Below are 21,718 nucleotides of genomic sequence, written 5' to 3' on the forward strand. Positions count from 1 at the left end.
GCGGTCTAATGCACTGCATCTCAGCGCAAGAGGTGTCACTGCAGTCCCTGGTTCTAATTCAGGCTGCATCACATCTGGCCGTGATTGGGAGTCCCATAGGGCAGCGCACAATTAGCCCAGCATCGTCCGGGTTTGGCCGTCATTGTAAATAAGAATTTGTTCTTAACTGACTTGCCTAGTTAAATAAAGGAATACATATAAAATAATAATTCTCATCCTGAGTAGACACCTGACAGGAACAATCTTCACCATTTCTACAGACTCAATCAATTCCCAATGAATTCTATTGAGTATCAGACAGCCACTATTCAATAGAGTAAGTACAGTTGGACCAATGGCCACCATGGGCCCCTGTTGTCCGAGAGCCAATCAGATGAGAGGCGGGGGCAGTATGGGAAGAGATTGATCAGTTTATTGTCTGGATGGAGGGCCCATAAGAACCCCTAGGTCATGTCATGTCCCCCTCCATTATCTGTCTCTCTTCCCCTTCTCTCTCCTTCCCTTTTTTTCTCTCTTTATCATGACGCTATTGGCAGACGGTATTGATCTAGTATTGATCCAGGCAGTCATAGTAATTCATTGCTCTGGTCAATGGCAGTCAGTTCATCAGCCAAATAAAAAACAAAACTTTAAATCTGGACAAGACATTTTCAGTACAGTAAAGTCAGTACAGACCAGGTTTTGGAACTGGTTCAGGGAACTGGTTTGAGGAACAGAATCAAAAACAGGACAGTGATCTACATTGTTTTGGAGCAGAACCGTTATTTTAAAAGCATGGGAACTGGTTAATAACTATATTTTAAGTTCCGTTTTTTCCCCCCGCATTTTTTTCCAGTCCCACAAAAAAATTTACAAAGTGCCTATGCAAAACCCTCAAGGTGTCACTCAGAAACGTATTGCAGTGTCCACCTGCCAGATTAAAATCTTTGCCAATGTGTGTGTGTGTGTGTGTGTGTGTGTGCAGGCTAATTGCCCCTCCCCCTAATGTAGCCTACTGACGTTACAAGTGTGATTCAGAAATTAAGTAGAACACATTTTGAATTAGATAAGAATGCATTAACTTTTTAAATGATAGATAAGGATACAATAGTTATCACGCTTCACATAGTATTTTATTCACTACATTTGAAATCTAGTGCCACTCTGCACACACAACCTTGTTAGCTAGCTAGCTCTTGTCCAACATTACGCCAACTCTCGGATGTTCAAAGACATTCAAAGTTCCTTCATAGAAGGAATATCATTTTGTGGGCCTAATTCAGATAATGCATGTTATAACAAGATGCCAAGCGCTTCAAGCCAAGCCTCTTCCCCCACCCTCTCTCGCTCTCTCCCCACCCACAAAATGTCAGTCAGACCTCACGCCCTATACTGGTCTGTCCAACGCATGTAAACAACTATAGCTTGCCCGCTCCATATAGCAAGCTACTCTATCTGCACTGAGTGGTGAAGTCATTTAGTGTCGAGCTAAATGTAGTAAAAAATATATATTTCAGAGATTGAAAAAGTTACAGAAAGGAACTATATAAACCGTTATTTTTTACCGGTTCAGAACATTATTCAGTGGAATGGGATGGAAAAAATAATAGTTATGTTCAGAACGAAATTCCGGTTCCAACCCCTGGTACAGACGTAATATTATGTAAATAGGCAACAGTACAGCCTTGAGTATGCTGTAAGGACTAACTGTAACCATTGAAAACAGTTCGTAAGTGTGTGTGTGTGTGTATGTGTGTGTGTGTGTGTGTGTGTGTGTGTGTTTGTGTGTGTGTGTGTGTGTGTGTGTGTGTGTGTGTGTGTGTGTGTGTGTGTGTGTGTGTGTGTGTGTGTGATTCATGAGTGCTGAATCAGAAGAGAGCTGAGCAGACACATCCAGTCAGTGTGTTCCTTTAAGAGCAGCACACTCCGTCCACTCTAATCTAACCACCCTGTCAGAGGAGGGGTCTGGGCCCATGGCTGTGGCCTTGGATGCACTGACTATCACACATTCCTTTTCATGTGTATATCTGTTGTGCATAAGAAGGTACCCTTTTATGAGTTTATCAGGGCTGTGACTCTGTCCTGATTGTTTTTTGTTTTATAGAAACTCACGTAAAGGCAGAGCAAGAGGGACAGAATGGACAGAGACTCCTTTTTCCCACTGCTGCAGGCTGGCTACAGGAAAGTTCCATCCATTCCAAGTACCTGTTGTCATTTTTCCTGCGAGGGAAAGATAACCCTCTTTGGCATAAAACAGGGAAAATCCCAGACCCTGGGGATAGAGGCATGGAGTAAAACTACAGGCTGGGAGAGCTGCTTAGTCTCTCACTAAGATCCATTTGATCACACACTACTGTACCTCTCTCCATGTACAGTCTACTCCCCACTTCTTATGGACTCACTGAGTGATTGGGGGCTGCTGTTTCGGGGGGGGGGTAGACTGTACATTTCTTCCCTTGGGGAGACAGGGTTCCCTGTCTGAGCAGACCCATGGCCCAGTATAGAGCACACTGACTCAACCCCCCTATATATTACAGGACTACATGCCTACTCCCTTGGCCTCTGGTTGGTTTAGAGGTCAAAACAGAGGTTGTTAAGGGTCCATGGTTGAGTTTGGGTCACCTCCTTGGGGCAGATAGAGAGAATGTGCTTGGGGGGCGTCTGCTGGGGTGTGTAAGGGCAAGTTTGTTAGGTTTATTGGCCAGTGGTTACTGTATGTCAGCCAGGTTTTTACAGAGTATATGGGGTGTAAACACAGCAGGAGGGCTAGGTAGGTAGACTCCATCTCTGTTAAATGAATTCTGTTTAATACACACTCCTTTAACAAAGGGGTTTTCTTTCTATATCTCTCTAGTATAGAATGTGTCAACTGAGCGAACCCCAGCAAGTGTTCTGAGCACTAACATCTCTATTTAGCTCCCTCTGCCCCTCTATACTGGTAATGTAGTCCTTAAACTGCAGTTATTCTCAGCAGACGTTCTTGAACACTTCTCACAAAGGCTGAATGGTTTAGCCCAAACCCCAAAGTCTCAAGCAGACTCAGAAATAAAGACTGAATAAAAGCATATCTCCCTCTCACACCACTCTCTCTCTCTCTCACACCACTCTCACACTACTCTCTCACACTACTCTCGCTCTCTCTCACACCACTCTCACACTACTCTCGCTCTCTCTCACACTACTCTCTCTCTCACACTACTCTCACTCTCTCTCACACTACTCTCTCTCTCTCTCTCTCTCTCTCTCTCTCTCTCTCTCTCTCTCTCTCACACACTACTCTCTCTCTCACACTACACTCTCTCTCTCTCTCACACCACTCTCACACTACACTCTCTCTCACACACTACTCTCGCTCTCTCTCAAACTACTCTCTCTCTCTCACACGCACGCACAAATGCACACATCCACACAACAAACAGACTTTTGTTGTGTCAGCCACAGGGCGCTCCCAAGAAGTCACCCTGAAACCTGATCCGCACCCCCCACACATTCCAGAGTCTGTTCCTCTAACGAGATACGCACACACCAACACTTCTTACTGTATTACACACACACCAACACTTCTTACTGTATTACACACACACCAACACATCTTACTGTATTACACACACACCAACACATCTTACTGTATTACATACTGACAAACACACACACCAACACTTCTTACTGTATTACACACAAACCAACACATCTTACTGTATTACACACACACCAACACATCTTACTGTATTACACACTGACAAACACACACACCAACAATTCTTACTGTATTACACACACACCAACACTTCTTACTGTATTACACACTGACAAACACACACACCAACACTTCTTACTGTATTACACACTGACAAACACACACACCAACACTTCTTACTGTATTACACACACACCACCACATCTTACCGTATTACACACACACCAACACATCTTACTGTATTACACACACACCAACACTTCTTACTGTATTACACACACACCAACACTTCTTACTGTATTACACACACACCAACACATCTTACTGTATTACACACACACCAACACATCTTACTGTATTACACACACACCAACACTTCTTACTGTATTACACATACACCAACACATCTTACTGTATTACACACACACCAACACTTCTTACTGTATTACACACACACCAACACATCTTACTGTATTACACACACACCAACACATCTTACTGTATTACACACTGACAAACACACACACCAACACTTCTTACTGTATTACACACTGACAAACACACACACCAACACTTCTTACTGTAATACACACTGACAAACACACACACCAACACTTATTACTGTATTACACACTGACAAACACACACACCAACACTTCTTACTGTATTACACACTGACAAACACACACACCAACACATCTTACTGTATTACACACTGACAAACACACACACCAACACTTATTACTGTATTACACACTGACAAACACACACACCAACACTTATTACTGTATTACACACTGACAAACACACACACCAACACTTCTTACTGTATTACACACTGACAAACACACACACCAACACTTCTTACTGTGTTACACACTGACAAACACACACACCAACACTTATTACTGTATTACACACTGACAAACACACACACCAACACTTATTACTGTATTACACACTGACAAACACACACACCAACACTTCTTACTGTATTACACACACACCACCACATCTTACCGTATTACACACACACCAACACATCTTACTGTATTACACACACACCAACACTTCTTACTGTATTACACACACACCAACACTTCTTACTGTATTACACACACACCAACACATCTTACTGTATTACACACACACCAACACATCTTACTGTATTACACACACACCAACACTTCTTACTGTATTACACATACACCAACACATCTTACTGTATTACACACACACCAACACTTCTTACTGTATTACACACACACCAACACATCTTACTGTATTACACACACACCAACACATCTTACTGTATTACACACTGACAAACACACACACCAACACTTCTTACTGTATTACACACTGACAAACACACACACCAACACTTCTTACTGTAATACACACTGACAAACACACACACCAACACTTATTACTGTATTACACACTGACAAACACACACACCAACACTTATTACTGTATTACACACAAACCAACACATCTTACTGTATTACACACACACCAACACTTCTTACTGTATTACACACACACCAACACATCTTACTGTATTACACACACACCAACACATCTTACTGTATTACATACTGACAAACACACACACCAACACTTCTTACTGTATTACACACAAACCAACACATCTTACTGTATTACACACACACCAACACATCTTACTGTATTACACACTGACAAACACACACACCAACAATTCTTACTGTATTACACACACACCAACACTTCTTACTGTATTACACACTGACAAACACACACACCAACACTTCTTACTGTATTACACACTGACAAACACACACACCAACACTTCTTACTGTATTACACACACACCACCACATCTTACCGTATTACACACACACCAACACATCTTACTGTATTACACACACACCAACACTTCTTACTGTATTACACACACACCAACACTTCTTACTGTATTACACACACACCAACACATCTTACTGTATTACACACACACCAACACATCTTACTGTATTACACACACACCAACACTTCTTACTGTATTACACATACACCAACACATCTTACTGTATTACACACACACCAACACTTCTTACTGTATTACACACACACCAACACATCTTACTGTATTACACACACACCAACACATCTTACTGTATTACACACTGACAAACACACACACCAACACTTCTTACTGTATTACACACTGACAAACACACACACCAACACTTCTTACTGTAATACACACTGACAAACACACACACCAACACTTATTACTGTATTACACACTGACAAACACACACACCAACACTTCTTACTGTATTACACACTGACAAACACACACACCAACACATCTTACTGTATTACACACTGACAAACACACACACCAACACTTATTACTGTATTACACACTGACAAACACACACACCAACACTTATTACTGTATTACACACTGACAAACACACACACCAACACTTCTTACTGTATTACACACTGACAAACACACACACCAACACTTCTTACTGTATTACACACTGACAAACACACACACCAACACTTATTACTGTATTACACACTGACAAACACACACACCAACACTTATTACTGTATTACACACTGACAAACACACACACCAACACTTCTTACTGTATTACACACTGACAAACACACACACCAACACATCTCACTGTATTACACACTGACAAACACACACACCAACACATCTTACTGTATTACACACTGACAAACACACACACCAACACATCTTACTGTATTACACAATGACAAACACACACACCAACACTTCTTACTGTATTACACACTGACAAACCCCCACACCAACACATCTTACTGTATTACACACTGACAAACACACACACCAACACTTCTTACTGTATTACACACTGACAAACACACACACCAACACATCTTACTGTATTACACAATGACAAACACACACACCAACACATCTTACTGTATTACACACTTACAAACACACACACCAACACTTCTTACTGTATTACAAACTGACAAACACACACACCAACACATCTTACTGTATTACACACTGACAAACACACACACCAACACTTCTTACTGTATTACACACTGAAAAACACACACACCAACACTTCTTACTGTATTACACACTGACAAACACACACACCAACACTTCTTACTGTATTACACACACACCAACACATCTTACTGTATTACACACACACCAACACATCTTACTGTATTACACAATGACAAACACACACACCAACACTTCTTACTGTATTACACACTGACAAACACACACACCAACACATCTTACTGTATTACACAATGACAAACACACACACCAACACTTCTTACTGTATTACACACTGACAAACACACACACCAACACTTCTTACTGTATTACACACTGACAAACACACACACCAACACTTCTTACTGTATTACACAATGACAAACACACACACCAACACTTCTTACTGTATTACACACTGACAAACACACACACCAACACTTTTTACTGTATTACACACTGACAAACACACACACCAACACATCTTACTGTATTACACACACACCAACACATCTTATTGTATTACACACTGACAAACACACACACCAACAAATCTTACTGTATTACACACACACCAACACATCTTATTGTATTACACACTGAAAAACACACACACCAACACATCTTACTGTATTACATACACACCAACACTTACTGTATTACACACACACCAACACATCTTACTGTATTACACACTGACAAACACACACACCAACACTTCTTACTGTATTACAAACTGACAAACACACACACCAACACATCTTACTGTATTACACACTGACAAACACACACACCAACACTTCTTACTGTATTACACACTGAAAAACACACACACCAACACTTCTTACTGTATTACACACTGACAAACACACACACCAACACTTCTTACTGTATTACACACACACCAACACATCTTACTGTATTACACACACACCAACACATCTTACTGTATTACACAATGACAAACACACACACCAACACTTCATACTGTATTACACACTGACAAACACACACACCAACCCATCTTACTGTATTACACAATGACAAACACACACACCAACACTTCTTACTGTATTACACACTGACAAACACACACACCAACACATCTTACTGTATTACACACTGACAAACACACACACCAACACATCTTACTGTATTACACACTGACAAACACACACACCAACACTTCTTACTGTATTACACACTGACAAACACACACACCAACACTTCTTACTGTATTACACAATGACAAACACACACACCAACACATCTTACTGTATTACACACTGACAAACACACACACCAACACTTCTTACTGTATTACACACTGACAAACACACACACCAACACATCTTACTGTATTACATACACACCAACACATCTTATTGTATTACACACTGACAAACACACACACCAACACATCTTACTGTATTACACACACACCAACACATCTTATTGTATTACACACTGACAAACACACACACCAACACATCTTACTGTATTACACACACACCAACACTTCTTACTGTATTACACACACACCAACACTTCTTACTGTATTACACACTGACAAACACACACACCAACACATCTTACTGTATTACACACTGACAAACACACACACCGACACTTATTACTGTATTACACAATGACAAACACACACACCAACACTTCTTACTGTATTACACACTGACAAACACACACACCAACACATCTTACTGTATTACACACACACCAACACATCTTATTGTATTACACACTGACAAACACACACACCAACACATCTTACTATATTACACACATACCAACACTTCTTACTGTATTACACACACACCAACACTTCTTACTGTATTACACACTGACAAACACACACACCGACACTTATTACTGTATTACAAACTGACAAACACACACACCAACACTTCTTACTGTATTACACACTGACAAACACAAACACCAACACTTCTTACTGTATTACACACTGACAAACACACACACCAACACATCTTATTGTATTACACAATGACAAACACACACGCCAACACATCTTACTGTATTACACACTGACAAACACACACACCAACACATCTTACTGTATTACACACTGACAAACACACACACCAACACTTCTTACTGTATTACACACTGACAAACACACACACCAACACATCTTACTGTATTACACACTGACAAACACACACACCAACACTTCTTACTGTATTACACACTGACAAACACACACACCAACACATCTTACTGTATTACACACACACACCAACACATCTTACTGTATTACACACACACCAACACATCTTACTGTATTACACACAGACAAACACACACACCAACACATCTTACTGTATTACACACTGACAATCACACACACCAACACTTCTTACTGTATTACACAATGACAAACACACACACCAACACTTCTTACTGTATTACACACTGACAAACACACACACCAACACTTCTTACTGTATTACACACTGACAAACACACACACCAACACATCTTACTGTATTACACACTGACAAACACACACACCAACACATCTTACTGTATTACACACTGACAAACACACACACCAACACATCTTACTGTATTACACACTGACAAACACACACACCAACACATCTTACTGTGTTACACAATGACAAACACACACACCAACACCGCTTACTGTATTACACAATGACAAACACACACCAGCACATCTTACTGTATTACACAATGACAAACACACACACCAACACATCTTACTGTATTACACAATGACAAACACACACACCAACACATCTTACTGTATTACATAATGACAAACACACACACCAACACTTCTTACTGTATTACACACTGACAAACACACACACCAGCACATCTTACTGTATTACACACTGACAAACACACACACACCAACACATCTTACTGTATTACACACTGACAAACACACACACCAGCACATCTTACTGTATTACACACTGACAAACACACACACCAACACTTCTTACTGTATTACACACACACCAACACTTCTTACTGTATTACACACTGACAAACACACACACCAACACATCTTACTGTATTACACAATGACAAACACACACACCAGCACATCTTACTGTATTACACACTGACAAACACACACACCAACACTTCTTACTGTATTACACACTGACAAACACACACACCAACACATCTTACTGTATTACACAATGACAAACACACACACCAACACTTCTTACTGTATTACACAATGACAAACACACACACCAACACTTCTTACTGTATTACACACTGACAAACACACACACCAACACATCTTACTGTATTACACACTGACAAACACACACACCAACACTTCTTACTGTATTACACAATGACAAACACACACACCAACACTTATTACTGTATTACACAATGACAAACACACACACCAACACTTCTTACTGTATTACACAATGACAAACACACACACCAACACATCTTACTGTATTACACACTGACAAACACACACACCAACACATCTTACTGTATTACACACACACCAACACATCTTATTGTATTACACACTGACAAACACACACACCAACACATCGTACTGTATTACACACTGACAAACACACACACCAACACTTCTTACTGTATTACACACACACCAACACCTCTTACTGTAGTACACAATGACAAACACACACACCAACACATCTTACTGTATTACACACACACCAACACATCTTACTGTATTACACACTGACAAACACACACACCAACACTTCTTACTGTATTACACAATGACAAACACACACACCAACACTTATTACTGTATTACACACTGACAAACACACACACCAACACTTCTTACTGTATTACACACTGACAAACACACACATCAAAACGTATTACTGTATTACACAATGACAAACACACATACCAACACCTCTTACTGTATTACACAATGACAAACACACACCAACACATCTTACTGTATTACACACATACACACTGACAAACACACACACCACCACTTCTTACTGTATTACACACTGACAAACACACACACCACCACTTCTTACTGTATTGCACAATGACAAACACACACCAACACATCTTACTGTATTACACACTGACAAACACACACACCAACACCTCTTACTGTATTACACACTGACAAACACACACACCAACACTTCTTACTGTATTACACAATGACAAACACACACACCAACACTTCTTACTGTATTACACACTGACAAACACACACACCACCACTTCTTACTGTATTACACAATGACAAACACACACACCAACACTTCTTACTGTATTACACACTGACAAACACACATACCAACACATCTTACTGTATTACACAATGACAAACACACACCAACACTTCTTACTGTATTACACACTGACAAACACACACACCAACACTTCTTACTGTATTACACACTGACAAACACACACACCAGCACTTATTACTGTATTACAATGACAAACACACACACCAACACTTCTTACTGTATTACACACTGACAAACACACACACCAGCACTTATTACTGTATTACAAACTGACAAACACACACACCAGCACTTCTTAATGTATTACAAACTGACAAACACACACACCAACACATCTTACTGTATTACACACTGACAAACACACACACCAACACTTCTTACTGTATTACAAACTGACAAACTGACAAACACACACACCAACACTTCTTACTGTATTACACACTGACAAACACACACACCAACACTTCTTACTGTATTACACACTAACAAACACACACACCAACACTTCTTACTGTATTACACACTGACAAACACACACACCAACACTTCTTACTGTATTACACACTGACAAACACACACACCAACACTTCTTACTGTATTACACACTGACAAACACACGCACCAACACTTCTTACTGTATTACACAATGACAAACACACACACCAACACTTCTTACTGTATTACACACTGACAAACACACACACCAACACTTATTACTGTATTACAAACTGACAAACACACACACCAACACTTATTACTGTATTACACACTGACAAACACACACACCAACACTTATTACTGTATTACAAACTGACAAACACACACACCAACACATCTTACTGTATTACACACATACACACTGACAAACACACACACCAACACTTCTTACTGTATTACACACTAACAAACACACACACCAACACTTCTTACTGTATTACACACTGACAAACACACACAACAACACTTCTTACTGTATTACACACTGACAAACACACATACCAACACTTCTTACTGTATTACACACTGACAAACACACACACCAACACTTCTTACTGTATTACACACTGACAAACACACATACCAACACGTTTTACTGTATTACACACATACACACTGACAAACACACACACCAACACTTATTACTGTATTACACACATACACACTTACACACACACACACACACACACACCAACACTTCTTACTGTATTACACACTGACAAACACACACACACACACACACACACACACACACACTTCTTACTGTATTACACACATACACACTGACAAACACACACACCAACACGTCATACTGTATTACACACATACACACTGACAAACACACACACCAACACGTCTTACTGTATTACACACATACACGCTGACAAACACACACACACTTCTTACTGTATTACACACATACACACTTACAAACACACACACCAACACGTCTAACTGTATTACACACATACACACTGACAAACACACACACCAACACGTCTTACTGTATTACACACATACACGCTGACAAACACACACACACAAACACGTCTTACTGTATTACACACATACACACTGACAAACACACACACAAACACTTCTTACTGTATTACACACATACAACCTGACAAACGTACACACCAACACACCAACACAAGCATTTAGGAGTTAATACAAGAAGTTATAAGGCTCAGATAGTCCATTTCATTAAAGTTAACTCAACAGGATTGAGATGTTATTTGATCTTAGGGTCCGACAGACTGAAGGCTAACTGTGAAGAAGAGAGAGAGAAAGAGTGTGAAAGTGAACAAGACAAAGAGAGAGAAACAGAGATAGAGCAAAAGAGAGAGAGGAGAAATAAAGAGAGAAAGAGAAAGAAAAAGAGGGAAACCAAGACAGAAAGACAGAGAGAGAGAGACAGAGACAGAGAGAAAGAGAGACAGAGTGAAAGACAGAGGCAGAGAAAGAGATAAGTTCCTCCAGGTGGTGCCAGAGTAAATCACCTCCTCAAAGGAGCCATCTTCCCAGAACACCCTCTTACCCTCGCCCTCTGACCCTATGGGGGTCTCCAATGCACCGCTGAGCTGCCACCCTGTCATACATCCTACATCATCCCCCATCCCTAACCCTTCAAACCCTCCCCCCTCCTCCTCCCCTCTTAACCCGCCTTAACCCCTATAGGCTTCAAAGGATCCTCACACACACACACACACACACACACACACACACACACACACACACACACACACACACACACACACACACACACACACACACACACACACACACACACACACACACACACACACACACACACACACACACACAATGGTATGACAGGCAAATCAAACCCTTCCCTTGTATCAATCATCCATCCTCCACCGTGACTGGTCAGGTCGACCCCAACCTTCTCCTCAGAGAGAGGCTCTGTTTCCCCCTACCTGATGCCTGACACCCATCCACACCATGGACCCTCACCAATCTGTTCTGTGTTTGGTGGGCCTGATCAGGGCCTGACTAGAGAGGTGTTACCCTGGGGATAGAGGGGCTAGGGGTGCACCCTGGGGCTCCTGCCACCTTCCACCTGTGGAACTAATGTCCCAGCAGATTTACTGGGCGCACATCAAGGGAGCCCCTTCGACTCGTTCCCCTAGACACACACTGTGTCCCCCTTGAAACCTCTTACCCCCATCCCCTCTTCACCGGCCCACGCCTACCACTCACACCAAGCACTAACTGTCAGGACTTAATGGATGAAAACCTTCCACATGTCTAGAGAAAGGAGAACCACAGAGCCATGCATTTCACTCTCAATATGCAGACTAAAATGTCTGTCACCAGCAGGTCACTTTGCATGCACAGTTGAAGTCGGAAGTTTACATACACCTTAGCCAAATAGATTTAAACTCAGTTTTTCACAATACCTGATTTTTAATCCTAGTAAAAATTCCCTGTCTTAGGTCAGTTACAATCACCACTTTATTTTAAGAATGTGAAATGTCAGAATAATAGTAGAGAAAAATGATTTATTTCAGCTTTTATTTCTTTCATCACATTCCCAGTGGGTCAGAAGATTACATACACTCAATTAGTATCTGGTAGCATTGCCTTTAACTTGGGTCAAACGTTTCGGGTAGCCTTCCACAAGCTTCCCACAATAAGTTGGGTGAATTTTGTCCCATTCCTCCTGACAGAGCTGGTGTAACTGAGTCAAGCTCGTAGGCCTCCTTGCTCACACACGCTTTTTCAGTTCTGCCCACAAATGTTCTACAGGCTTGAGGTCAGGGCTTTGTGATGGCCACTCCAATACCTTGACTTTGTTGTCCTTAAGCCATTTTGCCACAACTTTGGAAGTATGCTTGAGGTCATTGTCCATTTGGAAGAGCCATTTGCGACCAAGCTGTAACTTCCTGACCTTCCTGTCTTGAGATGTTGCTGCAATATATCAACATAATTTTCCTGTCTCATGATGCCATCTATTTTGTGAAGTGCACCAGTCCCTCCTGCAGCAAAGCACCCCCACAACATGATGCTGCCACCCCCGTGCTTCACGGTTGGGATGGTGTTCTTCGGCTTGCAAGCCTCCCCTTTTTTCTCCAAACATAACGATGGTCATTATGGCCAAACAGTTCTATTTTTGTTTCATCAGACCAGAGGACATTTCTCCAAAAAGTACGATCTTTGTCCCGATGTGCAGTTGCAAACCGATGTCTGGCTTTTTTATGGCGGTTTTGGAGCAGTGGCTTCTTCCTTGCTGAGCGGCCTTTCAGGTTATGTCGATATATGACTAGTTTTACTTTGGATATAGATACTTTTGTACCTGTTTCCTGCAGCATCTTCACAAGGTCCTTTGCTGTTGTTCTGGGATTGATTTGCACTTTTTGCACCAAAGTACGTTCATCTCTAGGAGACAGAACGCTTCTCCTTCCTGAGCGGTATGACGGCTGCGTGGTCCCATGGTGTTTATACTTGCGTACTATTGTTTGTACAGATGAACGTTGTACCTTCAGGCGTTAGGAAATTGCTCCCAAGGATGAACCAGACTTGTGGAGGTCTACAATTGTTTTCTGAGGTCTTGGCTGATTTCTTCTGGTTTTCCCCATGATGTCAAGCAAAGATGCACTGAGTTTGAAGGTAGGCCTTGAAATACATCCACAGGTACACCAACAATTGACTCAAATGATGTCAATTAGCCTATCAGAAGCTTCTAAATCCATGGCATAATTTTCTGGAATTTTCCAAGCTGTTTAAAGGCACAGTCAACTTAGTGTATGTAAACTTCTGACCCACTGGAATTGTGATACAGTGAATTATAAGTGAAATAATCTGTCTGTAAACAATTGTTGGAAAAAGTACTTGTGTCATGCACAAAGTAGATGTCCTAACCGACTTGCCAAAACTATAGTTTGTTAACAAGAAATTTGTGGAGTGGTTGAAAAACGAGTTTTAATGACTCCAACCTAAGTGTAAACTTCCGACTTCAACTGTACGTGTGAAGCCATCTCAGGGATGTTTTTCATTTCCCATTCAAAACAAAACTGGAAAACAGGCCGCTTATCACACAGAACACCTGTAGCCAGAGGCCAGGAGACTCTCTCTCTCGCTGTTGTGAACAGAATCAAGGACATATACATTGGTATGCGCGCACACACACACAAACTAATTTACCTGGGCCGTGTGATTAATCCAATGAGTAGTGATTGCCAGTAAAGCTCTATCTGATAAGAGGAGCTTGTGGCACGGAGGACAGCTGGTCAACAAAGCCCCATCCTGTGTCTCGGTTACCCAGTGACGTGTCACTGTGCCAGTAATCATGTTAACAGCCACCACAGAAGCAGGCTACAGTATATCTGGCTAATCCTGAATACCTGGGTCGGAACAGAATTGATTGGATTCCTGTGGAGCCAGTCAGATATCGTTCAGCCATTGCCCAAACCAGATCAGTCTATCATCTCTAGATGGAATGAAAGAACAATTGCAAACCAACGCTGAAAGTGAAATAGAAAGTCATGTGGAGAATTTAATGTTTGTGAGTAGACAGTAGTGAAAGGGAGGTTTCTCTGACAGATAAGGAAGGAACTAAATGTGTGATAGAGAGTAGTGTGTCGGGTTGCCTGATTTAAACTGAGCACAACACAGAGGAGCTGAAAGGATCCAGCCACCTCTCTCGGTCCGTCTCCTGTTCAGTAAAGATCCAAACCTCAACCTAGACTGCAGCCGTCTGTCTTTCTTCCAACACCATGTTTAGACACAGAGAGCACCATGGACCCACTAACTCCTCTACAGCCCTGTGCCAAATCGCTCTCACACACACACACCGACAGGCATACACACACACGCATACACACAGACAGGCATACACACACACACACACACACACACACACACACACACACACACACACACACACACACACACACACACACACACACACACACACACACACACACACACACACACACACACACACACACACGCTGTGTGTGATGTGTGTGTCTTTGTGAGCGCAAGGTTACAGCCATCAGCTTAACACAGAACATCTCACTTAAATTTGATTCGGTTTGTATAAATCTCTCCAATATCAGAGATATCTGAAGAGACCATACCGTCACAGATCATTTTGTGAATTTTGTGGATTAGGGATAGCTAATAATGCCAACCAAAGTGGCTGCACGTCTTTCATCGAAGGTTCTTTCCTTCCTTTTTCTCTCTCTCGATCTCACACATTCTATCCCTCTGTCCCACACTCTCAACCCTCATGTTCTCAACCCTCATGTTCTCAACCCTCATGTTCTCCCTAAGCCCACTGCTCTCAAGGGTGTCCGTTACATACAGTAGAAAGTAATCAAGACAAGAACCCTACAGTCATCCAAACATTCTCCCCACCTAATTCTTCCTCTGAAACCACAGGTGCAGTGTTAAGCTTCCATAGAGCCAAACTTCGTTCACCCCTACACACACCCCCGGCACACTGCCCTCTGTGGTTCCCAGTCTCATGCAGTCCCACCGCTGGAGCAGAACATCTGTACTGGAATCAGGTTTTGCTTGGGGATCATGAGCCACATCCCGACTGCAAGAAGGCTGGGATGGACCTACTGCTGCTGTTGCTGCTGCTGGGCCTCAGACCATAGAACCGTAGCCCTAATGCTGCTGGGCCTCAGACCATAGAACCGTAGCCCTAATGCTGCTGGGCCTCAGACCATATCACCGTAGCCCTAATGCTGCTGGGCTTCTGTACCCTGCTCTAGCCTCCACTGAACTTACAGTAGGTCTACTACTTTCAATCACTGATCCCACAATTTGACTTTACCTAAATGGAATAGGCACAAAGAAAATGCCATCCTATAATGCCAAAGCAATTACACTGAAATAGCATCTATGTAGGAAATTGTATTTCACAAGAGACTGGAATCAAAATATGTTTTCAACAAATAGTCCGTTTTCAGCTGTTACTCTGTACTGTAGAGAAACTAAAAGTGATAGAGCGACATGTTGCCATGGTGTGATCCTCTCAGGCAGTAGAGTACAGAAGGTGGGATCTGGGATAGGGAGAGGGTGTGCTGACCTTGTTTACATTGCTGAGTCTAGTAGACGATAAAGCTAGTCGTTTTCCACTGCTTGTGGCCGTACGGCATCTCCACATGTTACATCCTATGTTATGTTCATCTAAAATGGATATCATTCTGAAATGGCATCATACTGGGTTTTTCACTGGCTGGCGTTCACTCCTGTCCTGCATGGCGGCAAGACTCAAGGACTAACAGCAGCCATGTCACACATACTGTCTACTACAGAACAAAATAGGCCTACATTCAATGGGTAGTAGAACAGTCATTTGTGTAAGTTGTAACACGACACTATAAGGTATAGGGCCTATTCAGAAAATATTATTCTTTGGGAACTTTACATCAGCCTAAATAACAGGTGGCAAATTAACCACGGTGTGAAGATTTATGAGTTTCCTCCCATGTGTGCTAATTTAGAGAACCATGACTGATCTGTCCCAGCAGTACTGGGAGGAGGGCAGAGAGAGGGATGAGGGGGAGAGGGCAGAGAGAAGGATGAGGGGGAGAGGGCAGAGAGAGAGAGGTCTGAGGGGTAGGGGCAGAGAGAGAGAGGGCTGAGGGGGAGAGGGCTGAGGGAGAGAGGGCTGAGGGGGAGAGGGCTGAGGGGGAGAGGGCTGAGGGAGAGAGGGCTGGGAGAGAGAGGGCTGAGGGAGAGAGGGCTGAGGGAGAGAGGGCTGAGGGGGAGAGGACTGAGGGGTAGAGGGCTGAGGGAGAGAGGGCTGGGAGAGAGAGGGCTGAGGGGTAGAGGCCAGAGAGAGAGGGCTGAAGGAGAGAGTGCTGAGGGGGAGAGGGCAGAGAGAGAGGGCTGAGGGGGAGAGGGCTGAGGGAGAGAGGGCTGGGAGAGAGAGGGCTGAGGGGTAGAGGGCTGAGGGGTAGAGGGCAGAGAGAGAGGGCTGAAGGAGAGAGGGCTGAGGGGGAGATGGCTGAGGGAGAGAGGGCTGAGAGAGAGAGGGCTGAGGGGTAGAGGGCAGAGAGAGAGAGAGGGCTGAGGGAGAGAGGGCTGAGGGGGAGAGGGCTGAGGGGAAGAGGGCTGAGGGAGAGAGGGCTGAGGGAGAGAGGGCTAAGAGGGAGATGGTTGAGAGAGAAAGGGTTGATAGAGAGGGCTGAGGGGGAGAGGGCTGAGGGGGAGAGGGCTGAGAGAGAGAGGGCTGAGGGGGAGAGGGCTGAGAGAAAACTGAGTTAAGGGGAGAGGGCTGAAAGAGGAGAGGGCTGAGAGAAGGAGGGCTAGAAGAGAGAGAACGGACGGGGACAGACAGACAGACAGTCTCTGTCTCTCTGACCGACCAGACACAAGTCTTCATTCACTGCGCCCACTAAAACAGCAGTTTGGGTTGGTAGGCTGAGCTTTAAACATGAGTGGGAAACGAGAAGCAGCTGGTCTCCTGTCCTCCCAGCTCGGCCTGCTTGTCTGTCTGTCTGTCTGTCTGTCGCTCGCTGTGTGTGTGTGACAGAGAGAGTGAGTTCTGTGCTTCATGGTAGAACTGATGCCCACACAATCCACAAAGGTGTGTCTGTGAGTGACTGCTATTTTCATTACTTTATATCAGACAGAGACAGACAGACAGAGGGTTGAAATAGTCCATTGTCCTTACTCCTGACCTATGCGACCTAAGTCAAGTGATATACTTTGTAGATGTCTCCATTGACCGAAGTCTCCCACACTGATCATCAGTCAAGTATTTGGAGACAAACTGTTAAAGCTGCCACCAACTGAGCACCACAGCAATTCTGTTAGCTTTTAAGCTTAGCCTTGGTACTTTATAAACAATGTAGCCACCAAGTCTCAGCACTTTATCAGCTCACGGTGCATATCAAAACCAGAAGCATAGCAGGACCATTCTCTCTACGCCAGACAATCTTGGAACATTCCAAGGTGTTTAGTGGCTTACAGTATGTGCCATTCAAGGCCATCAATGCATTTGATTATTCTCTGGTTGTTTATATGATGTTCTGTCTGCAATGCACAATAAATAGTGTATTTCTCCTCCTGGACCCACATTGATGTATAACTATAAATCATACTGCTATAACATGGAATGGGTCGGCTGATTACCCATAATCAGCACATTGGGTGTAGCTCATTAGCAGCCACATAGCATCTGGAAGGAGCACATCAAATGATGCTCAATTTTATCACAGGTATCTTTTATATGAGGGGAAATCTAGTTACAGTAAACACAGAGAGAGGGGCAGAGGTATTACAGACAGTGATTAATTAACCCCTTCTTACAGGCAATCATTTAAAAAACAAACTCAATGAAACTTGACAGTCACAGCTATTTTTGATTTGCAAGGGTGAGGTGTGTGAGTGGGGTGTGTGTGCTGCGTGTGTTCGTAAAGTATTCAGATCCCTTCACTTTTTCCACATTTTGTTACATTACAGCCTTATTCTAAAATGGATTTAAATGTTTTTTTCTCTCATCAATCTACACACAATACCCCATAATGGCAAAGCAAAAACAGTTTTTTAGAGATTTTTGCAAATGTATTAAAAATAAAAAACGGAAATATAACATTTACGTAAGTATTCAGACCCGTTACTCAGTAGTTTGTTGAAGCATCTTTGGCAGCGATTACAGCCTCGGGTCTTCTTGGGTATGACGGTACAAGCTTGGCACACCTGTATTTGGGGAGTTTCTCCCATTCTTCTCTGCAGATCCTCTCAAGCACTGCCAAGCTTGTAGCGTCATACCCAAGAAGACTCAAGACTGTAATCGCTGCCAAAGGTGCTTCCATTTTAGAATAAGGCTGTAATACAACAAAATGTGGAATAAGTCAAGGGGTCTGAATACTTACCGAATACACTGCATGTGTACCTTTTGGTTATAAAGCTTGACACCCAACTGTGTCCTTAACAAATGTGTGACGACTGAGCAATTCTGCACAGGTCAAACCTGTCTCAAAGTCCAACACCATACCACACCATACACCACACCATATACAGGAAGACAACAGAAGTTGTATAGGCTAAATAATAAAAAACCTTCCCATTCAAAAGACACCAGCTATAGTATAACAGAAGCTTATGCATATGTAAACTAGGTTTGCTCAAAATGATTGACACTTGTTGCTCTGTACAAACAAATGCAAATATCCATGATTAACTCCACATAATCAATCTCTTTCTCCAAGTTGAGAGCCTTTGAAACAGGAGCGATGACAAAGAGCGTAATCTTCCCCAGCCGAGCCTCCAGCAGTGGATCCCCTGCAGTCCATCACAAAGCTTTCAGTGGCATTCATTGAAAATGACAACTGGCTGTCCATCTTAAAACAATTCAAAACATCAAAAGGGGGGAGGGGGGGGGGGGCAGATGACTGCTAATGCTCACATGCTAGACCCGGTGGAGATCATAATAGCTTTGGCCCTTCATAAATACCGCTGGGCAAAAAATAAAAAATAGACCCACAGCCAACCTCCCAGTGAGTCTGTGCACCTCCTCACCCCAACAATACACAAAGCAAACCTGCCTGCAGTTTGTGAAAACATACCTTCGCTCAATAAATCAAAGTGACTAACACTGCAGTACTCTACCACTAGGTTAGGTAACATCACAAAAAGAGGACAAGTTATTAATAACCCAACTAGATTAATAGACTTGCATTCAATATGTCAGTTATCAAACTATATAACCACCAATCAGAGAATCAGTTACAGTACCAAAAACAAAGGAATATAGACCATGCTGAAATTTGTTATAAGTTAGCACAGACAGACAGACAGACAGACAGACAGACAGACAGACAGACAGACAGACAGACAGACAGACAGACAGACAGACAGACCTGCAGTAACAGTGATGCAGTAGATAGTCCTGTATTGGGCTACTCACCATCAGTCCCGGGGCTCAGTGAAGCCAGTCCAGTCACCAGCAGTACAGTACTCCAGGCCCATCCCCACGGCAACCACACAGCCACCATCCTACTGTTCTGTACCACCGCACGCACAATCCCTGAGACACTAGCTGGCAACACAGCCCACCACTACGCAGAGAGGATGTGTTTGTGACTCTCTTCTGCGATCTCAGGAACTCCCCACAACACACTGCCACCCTGCAGCCTCCAGCGCTATGCACTGACAGCCTGGGAGAGA

The 21,718-nt window shown here is 42.7% G+C and overlaps 1 protein-coding gene across 2 annotated transcripts in view; it reads right to left on the reverse strand.

The window, feature by feature from the left end:
- LOC129814250 (bone morphogenetic protein receptor type-1B-like) overlaps nucleotides 1-21,718 on the reverse strand; it is a 185,667-nt gene that overhangs the window by 11,818 nt on the left and 152,131 nt on the right. For both annotated transcript variants that reach the window (XM_055867255.1, XM_055867246.1), the window contains one exon: nucleotides 21,459-21,708. In XM_055867255.1, the coding sequence (XP_055723230.1) occupies nucleotides 21,459-21,546 (88 nt within the window). In that variant the 5' untranslated portion in view covers nucleotides 21,547-21,708. The remainder of the gene's footprint in view (nucleotides 1-21,458; nucleotides 21,709-21,718) is intronic.

This window comes from Salvelinus fontinalis, chromosome 2 (assembly GCF_029448725.1).
Source record: "Salvelinus fontinalis isolate EN_2023a chromosome 2, ASM2944872v1, whole genome shotgun sequence".
Taxonomy (NCBI): Eukaryota; Metazoa; Chordata; class Actinopteri; order Salmoniformes; family Salmonidae; genus Salvelinus; species Salvelinus fontinalis.